General features: G+C 35.3%; 1 protein-coding gene across 1 annotated transcript; it reads left to right on the top strand.

Moving 5' to 3' along the window:
• Positions 1-11,664: 11,664 nt before the first annotated feature.
• LOC109006417 (nitrate reductase [NAD(P)H]-like) lies at positions 11,665-16,398 on the top strand. Its single transcript, XM_035684050.1, has 4 exons — positions 11,665-12,687; positions 13,407-13,547; positions 14,017-14,249; positions 14,812-16,398. Exons 1-4 carry the CDS (start codon positions 11,700-11,702, stop codon positions 16,162-16,164), a joined length of 2,715 nt encoding a protein of 904 aa, XP_035539943.1. The 5' UTR covers positions 11,665-11,699; the 3' UTR covers positions 16,165-16,398.
• The last annotated feature ends 967 nt before the right edge of the window (positions 16,399-17,365 follow it).

Below are 17,365 nucleotides of genomic sequence, written 5' to 3'. Positions count from 1 at the left end.
ACTCACGAAGTTGTTTCGAGTCCAAAATTATTATTTTTTAGGAGAAACGATGTGTAAATACTGCGCATTCCTTTAAAAAAATTAAGTAAATATGAGACACATAAAAAAATAATTTTTTAATAATAAACCACATTTAAAAAAAAAAAGAGTGGTATTAAGTGTTTTTGAAAAAATTTCGAATAATTTTGGGGTATACAAAATCTCAGCAAAGAGTTTTTCCATTATATTCTATAATACCTAGGCCCAGGGCCTCAGCCTAGACCTAGGTCCAGACGAATCCCAGCTTGAAGACCAAAACGGCACCGTTTGGTAAGTTGGTTTATTTTTCCCCTTCCTTTTAGTTCTCTCCTTTCCGACGTTCCCTCTTTCCCGTTACCCATTTTCCTCGATACAAACTCCCCACTCCCCTATTAGTTTTCTTTTTCCTCCATGATTTTCTCTTCCCCGAGTCCCACCCTCTCCCACGCCTTTTCAATTAGTTCCCCATTTCTACCAAAACCTCTTGACAAACTCACACTCTCTCTCCCTTTCACCCTTCAAGAAATTATGTGATTAAGAGTGTTACTATTCGTGGGTCTACTAGGATCGGTGTTGCCATCGAATCTCCTCATCGGAATGCCATCAAAAGATGGTAAGTCCTTCCCCCATTCCTCTCACTCACTTCGTCCTCTGTGTCACCGTGTCCCCTCACAAAAATTTCTCTCCCTTTCTCGCATAGGTCATTCCCTCCCATCACCATGCTGTGCACCTCTACTGTCCACATTGTCGCCGGATGACTCTCCTCACGTTGATAAGCTCAATTTTCTCTTCCTCTCCCTCTAAACGTCCAAATCTCTCTCTCTCTCTCTCTCTCTCTATGAGTGTATAGTTTTCCTTTATCCCAAGCCCTTATCTCTCCTACTGTACACAGAGTGTCAACACCATCCGTGGGTTGCCATTGCCGATGCCTCTATCACTATTACACACTGCCAACATCGATGAGTCTATTGGTAGTATCAATTTTTTCTACCTAGATTTACTTTCTTGGTTAATTACCTATGTCACTCGTTGCTCTCTCTAACCCCTCGGGTTTTGGCTTCCATGGTCACATCCCTTTTCTCTAAGATTTAGGTCGTGACTGATTGTAGCCACTGGAGATAACCTCTCCATGGTAATTTCTTTCCCCGCATGGTCTGATTTTTGTTCTTTGTCACATGACACTGAATTAGTTCCCGAGTAGCGTTGGTACAGTATCAAAATTCAACATATCTTCACTCTAGGACTAAGGTATTCATGAGGGCTAGCCCCGTAACCATTGAGTTTGTTGTGACTTGTGTAATAGTGTCTGTTATAAATATACATTGCTGCTGTATGTACGTTAGAACTGATTAATTATGCAAACGTATGGTGAATTGGGTTATTTTTGGTTGAATCGTTGTTGTGGAAGGCCTCATGGTTTGTGAAAATTCTTTTGGCGTAAGATTGGACGAGTTGCAAGTTGTGGCAGGTTATGTTGGACATGGAGTTGGATATGATGGTTGTTTGGATTGAGTTAGGTGGTTGTACGTGTTTGCGATATGATGGTTGTTTGGATTGAGTTAGGTGGTTGTACATGTTTGCTTTATGACTTTTGTTGGTTTGATGTGTGTTGGGCTGGTTGTATTTGATATATTGTGAGTTGTGTGGATACTCGGGATTGAAGTGTTGGGTGGTTTATAAATTTAACTTCTTGTAAGCTCGTTTTATTCTAGAGTATGAATATGAAATTTCTATTAGTTAGGTTTTTGTGCTCATATTGATTTAAATGTGTGAGCGAATAAATTTCTGAATTAGGTTATTTGGATTCAGCTAGAGCACGAACTCAAAATGTAGCTAATACACGAAATTTAGGTAAGCAAGGTTTATATGCTAGACTTTACATAAAAGAAATGAACTGATAATGATTTTTAGAAAATATGCATATTTTGTTATGAAAAGAAATTTGAAACAATCTCAGTTATTTATTTTGCATTACTCATGAAATCTGTATTAAAGAGAAAAATATTTTTGTCATGACTGGTGTAGACATGAGAAAAACTTTGGCAAAATAGTTTCTGAACTGTACAAAAAAACAAATATGAAATCTAAGAATTTGTGCATGTTATGTAAAGATGCTTTGAATTTGTTTTGATTATGTGAAGATGATATGGATCTATTTAGTACTCTATTTTGATATGATATGGTATCTTAAAAACCTTTGGCATGATATTCTGATTTTGTTTCTGGTTCTAATTCGATGATTTTGATTCTGTTTATGTTTTGTTCTGACCTTACCACATGTGTAAGACTGTGGCCTCTGTTATATGGTTGGTACCAACATCTCTGTTTCTGAGTGCACCCACTTTGGAAATAAAGTGATTTTTCTGTGTAGTCTTTCCTGTGTGCACACTTGGGACTCTGAGAATGAATAAGAGGAAGATTCACATTCTGATACTGTCTAGTTTGGCTACCGGGGATAGCACAACCCTATCACGAGGGTTAAATATGGTTTCTGTTCTAATATGATGCGCTGATATGATATGATATGATAAGATGATGATGTTCAGTTTTGATATGCCAAATGATTTTTGAATATGAACATTTTGAACTGTCGCCATAATACTCTGATAACATGTTTTTGGGATCCGCATTTTGAGACTAAATGTTTTGCTTTGCATTCTGAACTCTGTGAAAATGCTCATGTTTATATACTAATATGTGTTCTCTATTTACTAAATTGTTAATAACTCACCTAATTATCTTCACAATATTTTCAGATGATGTTAATGATTCAGCTAAGGATTAGGAATAGGAAACGTGAGCAATATTAGCTGAGAATAGGAAGTTGAGTACCTAAGGGTACCCTTACTACTAGAGGATTTTATTTGGTAGTTTGAATTTCATTATGTTATTTGGTTTATTGAAACTTATGTAATTATTAGTTCATTATGTTGAGGTTATTGGGAGATTGTGAAACTATTGATTTATGTTGTTGGATTTATCATATTGATGACCTTATAGAGGAATTTATGCATTAAATTAAAATAGATGAATTTCTATTGTTGTTTTGGAACCTTTGGAAATTATATTTGTATTGAGAGATATGATTTTAGGTGACATGTAGTATCTCTCCAACCCATTAGGATACAGGGCGTTACACATTCAATTTATACGACTCACCCTGTTATCATTGCACCCCATAGTGTTCAAAAAAATTATTGTTATCCAAAGCGGCTGGGTTTAGATACACAAACCTACTTATTTCATCTCATCTCATTATTATAACTTTATCTAATTTTCATACAAAAATATAATAAATAATTTAACTTTTTCAAATTCTAAAATAAAAATAATACTAAAAATTATATTTAACAATATTTTATTCAACTACTATTCAAAACATCTTATCTCATCTCATCTCATCTCATATAAACTGTCTATCCAAATCCAACCCGAATGGTCCATTGCATGCTCAAAAGCAGAGCTCAAATTCATTGACTTCGAATCTCTATATATTTGATTCAAGGCTTTTTATCATAAATTCTTAGAAAGTTTCACAGCCTTTTGTAAAAAATTCTTAGAAAGATTTTATCCTTTTAATACAAGCATTTTTTATTTTTTTTTTGTCACTACAAAAAAATTATTTATTTGTGACTATTTTCTGTTAAAAGAAGTTTGTTTTCGTCATAAATAATCATTCTTGTTATAAATAATTCGTCATGCTCATTTTTCTTGTTGTGTGTAATAATACATACAAATAGAAAATTAACTTTATAAAAGTCCAAAAACTCTTATCAAAATGTACTTCCGCACACTTTTCGAATGGACTGCTTTTAATTATAAATTTTAATAAAAAAAATATTTCAAAAACCTTCTCAAATATTTTCAAAATATAAAAAAACTTAATTTAAGAAACTTTGTACCAAATCTTCGATGGAAACAAGTCATTAACTAAAAGTAGTAAAGATTGCATATTCACATGAGAAATGCTTGGCCATCGAGAGTGGTTCCGAGATATTTTTCTGATTTAATTTTTTTATTTAATGATTAAGAAAATATTTTTTAATGATGTTGTATTTTTTTAAAATATAAAAAAATATATATAAAAATAAAATAAAATAAAATGGCCTTATCGGTGGCTGTAGTGCTACCTTTTCATATATTTGGTGGGTTTAAAATCATCCTTCTTTACTATTTAAAAGTAGATTTCTTAAAATTCCTCGGATATCCTATAATATTCTACCAAACCTTTGAGTTACACGAAAGAACAACCCAACCAATTAACCATGACATGGCCTGCACAGACTGGAGCCACAGCAATCAACATTAAAACAAGATGCTGCTTTTGTGGTTTGTTGTATATATTAGCCGCCCCTGGCCCGCCTCCTGTTTCGTTGAGTTTTGTGACCCTGCCGCCCATCATCTTTATCTCAATATCTCAGCTTCTTTCTGTTCCGTATGCATGCATAAGGTCCATGCATGGCTCATTGGCCACGCACATGACAGGGAATTTGAAGGCCTGTACCCACTGATACTCAAAACGTACAAAGTTTTTGACTAATTTTGAGTGTGCACGAGATTTTTGTGAAAAAGTTTGCGGCAATAATATTAATACGAATGCAGTCTAAGATTCAACTTGCACCCACTCATCACCAACTCCTCTATTTTCCACGATCGGTCAACGATGAAGTCCCATTACAATTGGTTATTTGCAACAAAAATTCGACCATTGGCAACGACATTTTTCATTGCAAAAATGATAATATCTTCTAGTGACTATATATATATATATATATATATATATATATATATATATAAGAAGTACAAAATTCAAAATGGATCATTTTCACTATCAATATACAAGAACCAATTAGAAATATTATCTAAGCGTAGTTCTAGTGACTATATATGGTCGTGCATGAAGAGTGCGGTAACTCCTCATGATTAACATGACGTGGATCCACGTCATTGCTCACCACGAGTAGTCACAATTTTCTTTTTAGGGTATTTATTGTAATTTTTTCAAATTTTTTTAATCACAAGTTTTTTTAAATATAATATAATCAGATCAAAAGATACCAAAGTTTTAGGACTCTTCACTTATCTTATCTCATATAATCATTATAATTTTTCTAAACTATCGCACAAAATACAATAAACAATTCATTTTTTTTAAATCTAAAAAAAAAAATATTATAATAATATTTATTTAACTTTTATCTCATCTCATCTATGTAACCAAACGAGTTGAAATTAGGATTTTATCATTCTAATATCCAAGTCTCGCAGCTACATGGGTTATTTTTTGTTAAAACTAAGTTGCTCAACATGTATTTTTCCTGAAAAATATATACGTAAAAAAAAGTTAATTAAAACTAATATTAACATATCCTTGGATGTAAGGTTTTCTTGAGGATTTCTAAAAATATTGAGACAACTTTTATGGATGGATTTTATACATGGGATTTTGTATGAGTAATGATATATGTTTTGATCAAGAAAAATCTTTAGAGATGTTTTTAGTGGGATTTTAGTTCTCAAATATGTTCTTAATTAATTATAGCTGTGAGGGGAGAAATCCCCAGGGGTCAAGCCCGAGATAAGGCCCGAGCCCAAACCCACGTATAAGGTCTGGATTGGGCCTGGGACACAGGGTAGGGTATCTTGACAAAAGGATAGGAGAAGAGCAGGACAACCTGACACTATAACTGGCCGACTGTCAACAACATCCCCGTCTCTAACACAGCTGTCTGAATGGCACGGGAGGACGAACGTGACTGACCAAGGTCATGTTGCATTTAATAGAACAAGAGTGGGCACGCCTTGACAGGAGTCGTCGTATTTAATGCATCCCGGGGGTTGGCACGCTACAGCACGCCCTTGGGTGTCAGCGACAACCTTGGTCAGGTCCGGCAGGTCTACAGGGAAGCAAGAGGCTAGCAGGGACACCTGATCTCAATACTGAGCCGCATACTAGTCGCCATCACCTCGGGGCTCACCTTGACCAGGTATAAATACCCATTTCTCAGCCGAGAAGAGGGTACTTATACTCTTAAATACATCCACTCTCATTTCCCCTAAGCTCTCATTTTCTCTCTTCATCTTCTACCTTGGACTAATTTGAGCGTCGGAAGTACCACGGCCCCCAAGGCCCCCAATCTCCATCTTAGTAGGAACTAAGCCGATGCCTACAGCGTAGAGTTACCCAGGCTGCAAAACACGACACCAACAATAACAACCATGAAAATATTACTAGGTAATTCTAAAATATAAATGATGTGTTGCTCTCAGCCTATAAGAAGTTGATATGACATAAAAGTTATTTACAAAAACACTACTTTTTAATGATATTGAAATTATTTGTACTCCAAAATTATTAACAAAACCTTGGCTAGGTGACCCTAAATAACGATTTGGCCAAGATAAACTCGAGTTCCAGTACTCCTGTGGGGGGATGCAACATGAATAAGCAAGGCTCATTGACAGACATCTCGAACTCTATTAGTTAAATATGATTGATGCTCGATTCATTTATTTAAATAAGTTCGTGGACACAAAGTACTTGTTATAAATTATTAAGTGATATTACTTGTATAAAAATCAACTCAATCCAGTTAATATTTGTAGACATGCTCTAAAAAGGATAAACTCCACTCGTACTCATATATATTATAATACACGCAAATTTATATCAATAAAAATAAGTTATATAAATGTAGGTATAATATATATATATATATATATATATACATAAACATGATATATATATATATATTAGTTATAAATATAATTACTGTGCATAAATACAATTATGTGACTTATTACCTAGTGACTAACAAGCTAATAAAAAATTATGATTTTAATTCATTATTATATATCTCTCTTTTTAAATATTGTATTTATTATATTTTAAAATAGAAAATAAAATATTTTCTAAAATTCTCAATTTCAATCAATCAACACCCATTAATTACAACTTAAATTTTGAATCGAGCTCAAGTTTAACTTTTCACAAATGGACTTTAATACAATTTTCAAACCCTAAGGTGTAGTTTGGATAGCAAGAGCCTCTCATCTGATCTCATTTAATCTCATATCATCTTAATATCCAAATATCACAAACACAAATACTTTTCAATTTCAAAATTTTCATCTAATCATTACAACTTTTCTAAACTTTTAAACAAAATACAAAAAATAATTTAACATTTTTAAATCCCAAAATAAAAATAATATTAAAAAATAATATTATAACAATATTTTAAATTTATAATATTTTTATTCAACTTTTTCTCTCTCATTTTTCAAAATTCTATAAAACATCTTAACTCAAATTATTTCATTGTTATTCATAAATCACATAATCTTACTATCCAAATGAGTAGGGGTGTAAGTTGAAACCGGAAAACCGGAAAATCGGTCCGGACCTAACCGGACCGAACCGGATCGGTTTTACAGGTTTCGAACCAGTCCGGTCCGGAACCGGTTTTTAGAATGTGAAAACCGGCCGGTTTCGGTCTGGTTCCAGTTTTAGGATTTTTCAGACCGGAGCGGACCGGTTGATAAAAAAAAAATATAAAAAAAATATTTATATTATTGTATATATAAATTTTATACAAAATATTATATATATATTAATATATATAAGTTTTATATATTATGTATAATTATAATTTTTTATGTGAAAGTTTTATATATAATTATATATATTTATATATGAAATAATTTCTTATTATAATTTATAAATTATTACATAAAATGTTAATACTAAATCACTAAAATTTTATAACTAATACTAATATTAAATATATAGTTTAAAACTAATACTAATATATAACTTATAATAAAAGTATAAAACAATATTTTTTAAATTAGTTTTTTTTTTTTATAAACAAATTTATAATGACAAATTGTGAAACTTACATTTTAAAAAAACTGAAAAATCGGACCGGACCGGACCGGAAACCGGTAAAACCGGAAGTACTGGTTTATGAGGGTAACCGGTACGTAATCGGTTTTGAAAAATACAAAACCGATACATTCCGGTTATGTCCTAGATTTGTCCAAAACCGGACCGGACCAGACCGATTACACTCCTACAAATGAGCCATAATAAATTTTCACACCCTAACTTTATATAAGGCTACAAGCTAAATTTGAGTTCAGTTTGAAGATTGCTATAATAGAACTTGGATAATCCAAATTGATCATAACTTGACCCAAAATATGAGAAAAACTCAAGATCGGTCGGGTGAGGTTATTATTTTCACGCCCATCAATAAAAGTTGGCCACGTAGGAGGTGCAAGAATTAAACTTCTACATCTGCATGCACACAGAGTTCCTCTTCCCCCTCCCTCTCTCTCATGCATTCCTCTTCTTCCCCTCCCCTTCATAGAAAAACGACGAAAGCAATTCCCTTCCCCTCCCTCTCTCTCACGCATTCCTCTTCTTCCCCCTCCCTTAAGAGAAAAACGACGAAAGCAATTCTCTTCCCCCTCCCTCGCCCACATGTCACCAAAATTCTATATTCAAATTGATGACCATTTGATGTACCGAGCATAAGCAAAAATAAAATTTTCTAAGTGATCCAAACCACCTCCAATCAAGATCCAAATATTATATTTGCCATGAAATGAAATATGAAGTCTAATGGTTGCAGAAATTGAGAAATGAGAGTTGGAGACCAAAAAGGCAAGTTAATTGACATTATCGTATGAAAAAAAGAAATCCCTCCCACATTTTCTCAGCAGCCAAATAGATTTCTCCCACATTTTCGCAGAATCCAAAAAAATTCTCTCCCACATTTTCACAACACCATACACATAAAACAAATGGATGAAGAAGAAAGAAAACTAGTACATCGACAATGGAAACAGATCTCCCGGAAACCTTGTAGAGAGTGTATTTTATAGCCCAATATTAGAGAGAGAGAAGAGAGAGAAATGGGGGATAGGCAAGGGGGATCAAGACGTGGATGAGGGGAGGGAGAGAAAGAGATCATCTGTGTGAAAAGAAAAACTCTACATACAGTCAGTGTGTGCAGTCAAAATACAATCGTCTAACATTGGGTCCCACTCTTTTCTTCCTTGAAAAACTCTAAACGCAAGCGACATTGCACACCCGTCAGACATGGGACCCACAAAATGAAAACTCATCTCTTTCTTAATTCCACCCTTAGCAGCATCTGAAGCATAGACTTCTTCACCCCATGCTTTTCTTCCTTTGCTTCCTTTACTTTTTTGCCTTGGTATCAAGTCCGTTCTGATGAGCCTGTACTTGGGTTGATTTTTTTTGCATTCTTAATAGAAACATAAATCAACCCAAAATTAGTTGATTTTTCACCTCCAAAATGAGTTCGAAACTTGGAAACAAAGATTGAGTTTGGGTATTTTACTTCGTACATCCTTGCCAGCTTCTCCTTTAGCTCAGTTTTGGAAACATTGGGCCTTCCTGGATGAAGGACATCGATGGCGAATTACTTTCGGGAGAGGAGCCTGTTGGTCATGTACTTCCTAGTTCTGATGGTTACTGCCTTGGCAATTTTGATCTCATCCTCGAGCTCGTTAAAGCGGTTGTTTAATCTTCCTAACTTGATGTTTTGCTGGTCTTCCCAAGTTAAAAAAAGGTCCGCCGTCGTCATCTTCGTCAGTCTCCCCAGCACTACTTTGAGCTGGGCAAGAAGGTTTACGGGAGCCTTAATGGGTTTGCAGAGTAAATCAACCACTCTCAACTTTTTTCTGCCATTGAAGCGCTCAAGTTCAACTGCAATATAATGAACCAAGTTGAATGCCGAAGAAAAATTGAACCGAGTTTTTCAGAAGTTTGCATTAGTAGTCTGATAGTCTCTTCTCAATGCAATTTTTATTTTTTTTAATAAAACAAGTTGCAGCCACCACGTCAGTCTAGGTGCGCAAAACCGACTGTACCTAGCAACTCTGTTTCTTCCTCTCTCTTTCTCTCTACTTCTTGTTTCTGATGGCCCGTCCTCTACGGGATTGAAGACCCCACCATTCTAAGTGTCAAAGAAAACAAGTGAAGATGTCATTGATTCCAAGTTCATTTTGTGGCAGACGAAGCAATGTCTTCAATCCATGCTCGCTCGAAATATGGAATCCTTTTAAGAATTCTCCACTCGCTTCTTCTTCTCTATCAGGATCTTAGTTTGCGAGGGAGAAATCTGCTTTCGTCAATTCTCGTGTGGATTGGAAGGAGACCCCAGGAGCCCACAAAAGTTTTCGAGAAAGAAGAAAGAGAAAGAGAGATGGGGTCTGGTTTGTTTTGTCCTTTTTTCTTTTTTTTATTCTCGCGTTTACCAGCCGCTTGCATATACCAGCTGTACCTAGCAGAATTTGTGTGAAAATACATTTTGCTGAGATGTCTATGTGGTAGCTCCTGATTGACGGGTGTAAAAGAAAACTACACACTTGACTGGCTGGGAGCTTCACCCCGAAAATATATACAGGTTACTCCCATCAAACATATATACCTAGACAACCTTAAGAACAATAAATACAAAAAAGATATCTTAGATTATTTACTAAAAAATTTAGAATATCACACTTTAATCCCAATGGAAAATATTTTGTCAATAAAGTAGTTATGCAAAAATAAACCTATAAATTAATATGGTACGACATATTGTAAAATTATTTTTATTATAAAATAGATTTAACGGATTTCATGAAATCACATCAATTTATAAATTTATTTTATGTGATCTTTTGATATCTATAATAGTTCTAAAAAAATTCTAAAAATAATAAGAGATCAGTAATAATTACCAAATAGAATAAAAATTTAACAGGAGGATGGTTGACGAAATTATTTTATTTAATGTAAATTTGATACAATTCACTCTACTCTGGTGCTCCGCCCACACGACCCATCTCGACAAGCTATTTCTAATAAGGGTCATACTACAGTCTCCGTTGGGAGTATAGTATTATTTTACATGTGTTTTGTTTAAGTTATTTTTTATATAAATCTTTTTATATTTTTAAATATTTAAAAAAAAATTAAAATATCATTAAGAAAACATTTTTTTAATCAAAAAGTAAAAAAAAATATTAAAAATACTTTATTAATTATGAAGTAATATAAAAAAAATTTTATAATTTTTTATTTTACTTCATAATTAATAAAATATTTTTTAATAATATTATAATTTTTTATTTTTTAAAATATTTAAAATTATATAAAAAAATTTAATAAAAATACATAAAAATAAAATGCTAGAACCAGCAGGCTCTCAGCGGGAGCCCCCACTGAGAGATCTGGCTCCCGCTGAGAGCTCTAGTATTTTCCTTTATTGAGCAAAGAGCAATCATAGCATACCATCCATTTATAATTTTTTTACAAGTTTTTTAATAAAATAATATATTTTTTAAAATTTTAAACACATAAAATTAAAATAAATATTTAAAAAATATTATTTTATTAAAAAATTGCAGAAAAATTGTGATATCATTCCTCACAAAGTAAAAGAATAAAATGAAGTCAAGGTCTGATGGGACCTACTTCTCTGTGTGCCACGTCTCTACCCTCACGAAGTAATATGTATCTCCATCGGCACCTTTCTTCCACGCAAAGAACAGCTCAGAGAAAGTGATACCTATAGGCTATAAATTGAAGTGTCTCACTTTTTCTTTCGAAAATAAATCAACGCCGACATAAATTTTTTTTCTCTCTCTTTCTGTCTTCAATGGCGGCTTCAGTGGACAACCGCCAGTTCACTGGCCTCGAACCCAACATGAAAGGTGCGGTTCTTACCTTCAATCCGGTTGCCAACAGCCACTGGTCCGACTCCCCGGATAGTGCGCATGCGTTGAAACAAGTCGTGACGGCGGAAGATTCGTCGAGCGAGGAAGAGAATGAGAAATATTACAGAGAATTGATACAGAAAGGGAACAGCGAATTAGAGCCGTCGACCGTGGACCCGCGAGACGAGGCCACGGCCGATAATTGGGTGGAGCGCAACCCCTCCATGGTCCGGCTCACGGGGAAACACCCCTTCAACTCGGAGCCGCCCCTGACTCGGCTCATGCACCACGGGTTCATCACCCCGGCGCCACTCCACTATGTGCGCAACCACGGGGCGGTCCCCAAGACCAGGTGGGAGGACTGGGACGTCGAGGTCTGCGGACTCGTCAAACGACCTGCCCGGTTCACCATGGACGAACTGGTCACCGACTTCAAAATCCGCGAGTTACCGGTCACTCTGGTCTGCGCGGGAAACAGACGGAAAGAGCAGAACATGGTGAAACAGACCATCGGTTTCAACTGGGGAGCAGCCGGGGTCTCCACATCGGTGTGGCGTGGTATACTGCTCCGGCATGTGCTGAAGCGGTGTGGGATCTTGAGCCGTAAACGTGGGGCCCTCAATGTGTGCTTCGAAGGGCACGAAGACCTGCCAGGTGGAGGTGGGTGCAAGTACGGGACGAGTATTAAGTACGAGGTCGCCTTGGATCCGTCGAGGGAAATCATGTTGGCGTACATGCAAAACGGTGAGCATTTGTCTCCGGACCATGGGTTCCCGGTGAGGATGATCTTACCGGGATTCATAGGTGGAAGAATGGTAAAATGGCTGAAGCGGATTATTGTGACGACCAAAGAATCAGACAGCTATTATCATTATAACGACAACAAAGTACTTCCCTCTCACGTTGACGGGGAGCTTGCTAATTTTGAAGGTGACAGCTTTGCCCTTATTTCTACTACACATAATACTCTTCGCACGTGATCTTTGACCCAATTTTTTTCATACTTTTGTTCAAACTATCATTCGCATCTCATTTTCCTCGGACCCCAAAAAATAAAGAAATCTATTATTTGGTCAGTGACGAACAGAAAAAAGATTAAAAAAAAAAAGGGAAAATGAATTGGAAGAATGACCTAAAATAACTCGAGATCTATTGTTAACAGAAATTATAAAAATCATTTTCCACTTTGAAAAATATGAGATCTTGATTTTCTTATAAAATTTAAGAATTGTACTACATATATTTACAGTTTTATTTATAATATTTATTTTATTAATTTTTTTAAATTCAGATTTTAAACTAAATTTTTGTAATTTTTTTCAAAATTTAATATGAAAAAAAATAATCTACATATATGTTTATTTCTTAATTATAAGGGTTTCAAGCATGAGTTGTAATAACCTTTTTCATCGATCATGTGTCGACTCATGTACAGTAAGAAAAATAGATTTTTGTGATTAATTTATTATAATTAAAAAATTATTTATAATTAATTTTAGTTATAAATAATTATTTTGTTAGAATTAACTGATCATAAATAAGTAAAATTTTTTTTATAGTGACGCATGAGACTACAGATGTAATATAAAACTTGGTAATTTTTCTAAAATTAATTAGTTGCGTTTGCTTTCTTTAATTTGTTTATGCAGCTTGGTGGTATAAGCCTGAGTATATTATAAATGAGCTGAACATAAATTCTGTGCTAACGACGCCATGTCATGATGAGATATTACCGATAAATTCGTGGACGACCCTAAGGCCGTACACTTTGAGGGGCTACGCGTATTCAGGTGAGTTGCGGAAGTATAATTATATTTTTACGTACTTACTCTTTCGTTCACATGGTTTCCTGACGTGGTGGTTACAAATTTTTATATTGAGAACGGCTAGACATTAAAAAAAAATTATATAAAAAAAATTATAAATTAATATAATTTTATAAAATTTATTAGATCTATTTTATAATAAAAATAATTTTATAATTTAATATATTAACCAATCAATTTATAAATTTATTTTTATATAATCCGTTTAAAGTATCTTCCTTATATTATCGATGAATCGCATAAAATAATATTGCACACTTTCCGTTTCCTAGAAAAAGCTGCATGTGTTTTGTTTGGAGGCTTTTGGCTTACATCAAGTTCGACGTTGGAACTTGGAAGTTTAATTTCTAATGATCCTCTCCTATATATACATACAAATATCTTCTTCCATAAGTAAGGAGCTTTGAGCAGACTCGAATGATCTTTTGATCAGGAGGTGGGAGGAAAGTGACTCGTGTCGAGGTGACTGTAGACGGTGGAGAGACGTGGCGGGTGTGCGGGTTGGAGCACCCGGAGAAGCCGAACAAGTACGGCAAATATTGGTGCTGGTGCTTCTGGTCATTGGAGGTGGAGGTGCTGGATCTGCTTGGATCCAAGGAGATTGCGGTTCGAGCCTGGGATGAAGCCCTCAACACACAGCCCGAGAAGCTCATATGGAATGTCATGGTACGTCGTATGTCGACCATGCACTTGTCTAGTTTCTCACACTTTAGTGGTCCAGTTGTATTTGCTAATTGATTGGAGTATGCACGTTCCTCATTTGGTTGGTTTGGTGTTCGTCTCTTCTCATCATGTATATATATTCGCTTTTAATTTGTACGAATGTGGTTGCGTAAAAGTCAGAATTGATCACTACCATTGGTTTCTCATTCTCCTTTCCGCCCCCCACAAAGAGTGGAGTTTCTCTGTTAATGATCCTGTCAAACCAACTTATCTCTTTCACTACTGCATTATTGGGAGCTAGCCTTGCTTTTTTGTTTTAATGATTGTAATTAAGCTGACCCGATTTTATTGATCTTTACATGACTTCAAGGTGAATATGCTCAATTACTCATAATGGATAATGGGTAATTGTATCAAAATTTTGAAATTCAAACATCAGTCCTATATTACGCGTGCCGGCCGGTGGTGTTAAAAATACCATCTTTAAAATAAAACAATATGAATATCTTTGGAACTTGATCAGGCTCGTGGGGCGCTAATTTATGCTAGAACAAATTGCAAACAGGGAATGATGAACAACTGCTGGTTCCGGGTAAAAATAAATGTGTGCAAGCAGCCACACAGGGGAGAGATTGGAATCGCGTTTGAGCACCCGACTCTCCCCAGCAATCAGTCTGGCGGATGGATGGCCAAGGAAAAGCACCTTGAGAAATCATCCGAATTTCTCAAGAAGAGCGTCTCATCACCCTTCATGAACACGTCCTCAAATATGTACTCAATATCTGAGGTCAACAAGCACAGCTCGGCCGAATCAGCTTGGATCATTGTCCACGGCCATATCTATGACTGCACCCGGTTCCTCAACGATCACCCCGGTGGTGCTGACAGCATTCTTATCAACGCCGGCACCGACTGCACCGAAGAGTTCGACGCCATTCACTCCGACAAGGCCAAGAAGATGCTCGAGGAATATCGAATAGGCGAGTTCATTACAACGGATTATGCCTCCGACTACTCGACCACCTCTTCGCCCAACAGCTCAGTGCATGGCGCCTCGAACACATCCACTCTCGCCCCCATCAAAGAGACTGCGCCGCTCAGATGTGTCGCGCTAGTCCCGCGTGAGAAAATCCATTGCAAGCTCATGGAGAAAAAGTCAATATCCCATGATGTCCGGCTCTTCCGGTTTGCATTGCCGTCAGATGACCAGGTCTTAGGTTTACCGGTAGGGAAGCATATCTTTTTATGCGCTACCATAGACAAGAAGCTGTGCTTGCGGGCTTACACTCCAACCACCAATGTTGATGAAGTCGGATACTTTGATCTAGTGGTTAAGATTTACTTAAAAAGTGTGCACCCGCAGTTTCCAAATGGAGGGCTTATGTCACAGTACCTAGACGCACTTCCACTAGGTTCGATTCTTGACGTGAAGGGTCCCTTGGGTCACATTGAATATACTGGTCGTGGTAGCTTTTCAGTTCATGGAAAACCCAAGTTTTCGAAGAAGCTAGCCATGCTCGCCGGCGGGACAGGGATCACACCCATATATCAAATAGTTCAGGCCATTCTGAAGGACCCAGAAGACGAGACAGAGATGTATGTGGTCTACTCGAATCGCACCGAGGATGATATTTTGCTAAAGGAAGAGCTCGATGCTTATGCTCAGAAACATGACAAATTGAAGGTGTGGTATGTGGTTCAGGAATCTAGAAAGGAAGGGTGGCAGTACAGTGTGGGATTCATCACGGAGAGTGTTCTGCGAGAGCACATCCCGGAAGGATCATCGGAGGGTACTACTTTGGCCTTAGCATGTGGGCCACCGCCGATGATTCAGTTTGCCGTGCAGCCAAATTTGGAGAAGATGAATTATGATATCAAGAATTCGTTGTGGTCTTTTAGAGGATGGAAAAAATTATAGTTTGTATATATCTTGTGTGTGTCATCCCCTTGCATTCTTTCTCCTTTCTTCTTGATCTTCTTTTGAAGTAGTTTCTCGAGGACATAAAAAGGATCAAATCAAATTGGTTGAATATATGGGTTTTTAGGCTTTTTAATTTGGTTTCCTTCAACCAAAGGACAGATATAATTTCTGATCTCATGGTGTTAGATGTGATGTATATTTAATTAAAGGCAATTCCATGGTTTAGTACTAATACTTTGATAATCTGAAATGATATTTGCATGGAATCGTTAAATGCGTAACGTCGCATAATGTCTTTAAAAAAAATCAGTAAATATAAGATTTACATAAAAATAATTAATTTTTAATAATAAATTTTATTTTTTTTCAAAATAATTACACGACACTTATATAATCTACCATTATATATAATATTATTTTTTTTCTATATCATAATATGAAATAATCGTATGACATGAGACTCTTTCTCATGAATATAAACTCATTAATTGATTTTGATTGATGTTATATGTTTGATTAATCGTTTAAATAATTAAGATTCTAATAGTCATAGTACTATAACAGCTAGAAGGATAGGACAGAATAATTTAAAGGCTTTTGGGTTGAGATGCTCTTAAATTATTCAGTAGGACCTACTACACCTACCTCAGACTTGTAATTGGATGGTAGTGTTGAAAATTCCACTAGTTTGATGGCTGACGATCGCGATGAGCTCACGAACACGTACACTTCTAGAGGAGCTTGATTGGACTTTACCGGATGACGCAACATCTAGGCCATGGCATTACCCTTCACAATAATCTCGGCCTAATTAGGTACTCAACAAATAAAAATAATTAAAGTGTTTTGTCGGCATAAAACTAAATTTATAGATTGACGTGAATGGACGGATTGTAAAGTATTTTTTAATATCAAAAAATTAATATATCACATTAAATTAAATTATTTTTATTTTTATTTTTTAATAATCATCTCCATATAGATTTAGAACTTCCCTAAAAATGGAAGAATTAGCAAATTACATAACTGAATGTATATGAAATAAAATCACCTGGAATGTTTGGCAAAAGTATTTTTCAAAAATTTTCAACATTTCTCGTTTTTGTAACTTCATTACTAAATACTACTGAAAAAAAAATCTATTTTAAAATTTTCAATTGTTCATCTAATAATTATCTAATTTTTACTCAAATACAAA

The sequence above is a fragment of the Juglans regia genome, chromosome 13 (assembly GCF_001411555.2).
Source record: "Juglans regia cultivar Chandler chromosome 13, Walnut 2.0, whole genome shotgun sequence".
NCBI lineage: Eukaryota > Viridiplantae > Streptophyta > Magnoliopsida > Fagales > Juglandaceae > Juglans > Juglans regia.
The sequence above is the reverse complement of the archived record's forward strand: the minus strand, read 5'-3'. Positions and strand labels throughout refer to the sequence as shown.

Excerpts from the sequence above, each read along its gene's own strand:
- LOC109006417 (XM_035684050.1), top strand. The coding sequence starts at position 11,700 with ATGGCGGCTTCAGTGGACAACCGCCAGTTCACTGGCCTCGAACCCAAC. Across the intron at positions 12,688-13,406 it reads GGAGCTTGCTAATTTTGAAG|CTTGGTGGTATAAGCCTGAG; the intron begins GTGACAGCTTTG and ends TTGTTTATGCAG. Across the intron at positions 14,250-14,811 it reads AGCTCATATGGAATGTCATG|GGAATGATGAACAACTGCTG; the intron begins GTACGTCGTATG and ends AATTGCAAACAG.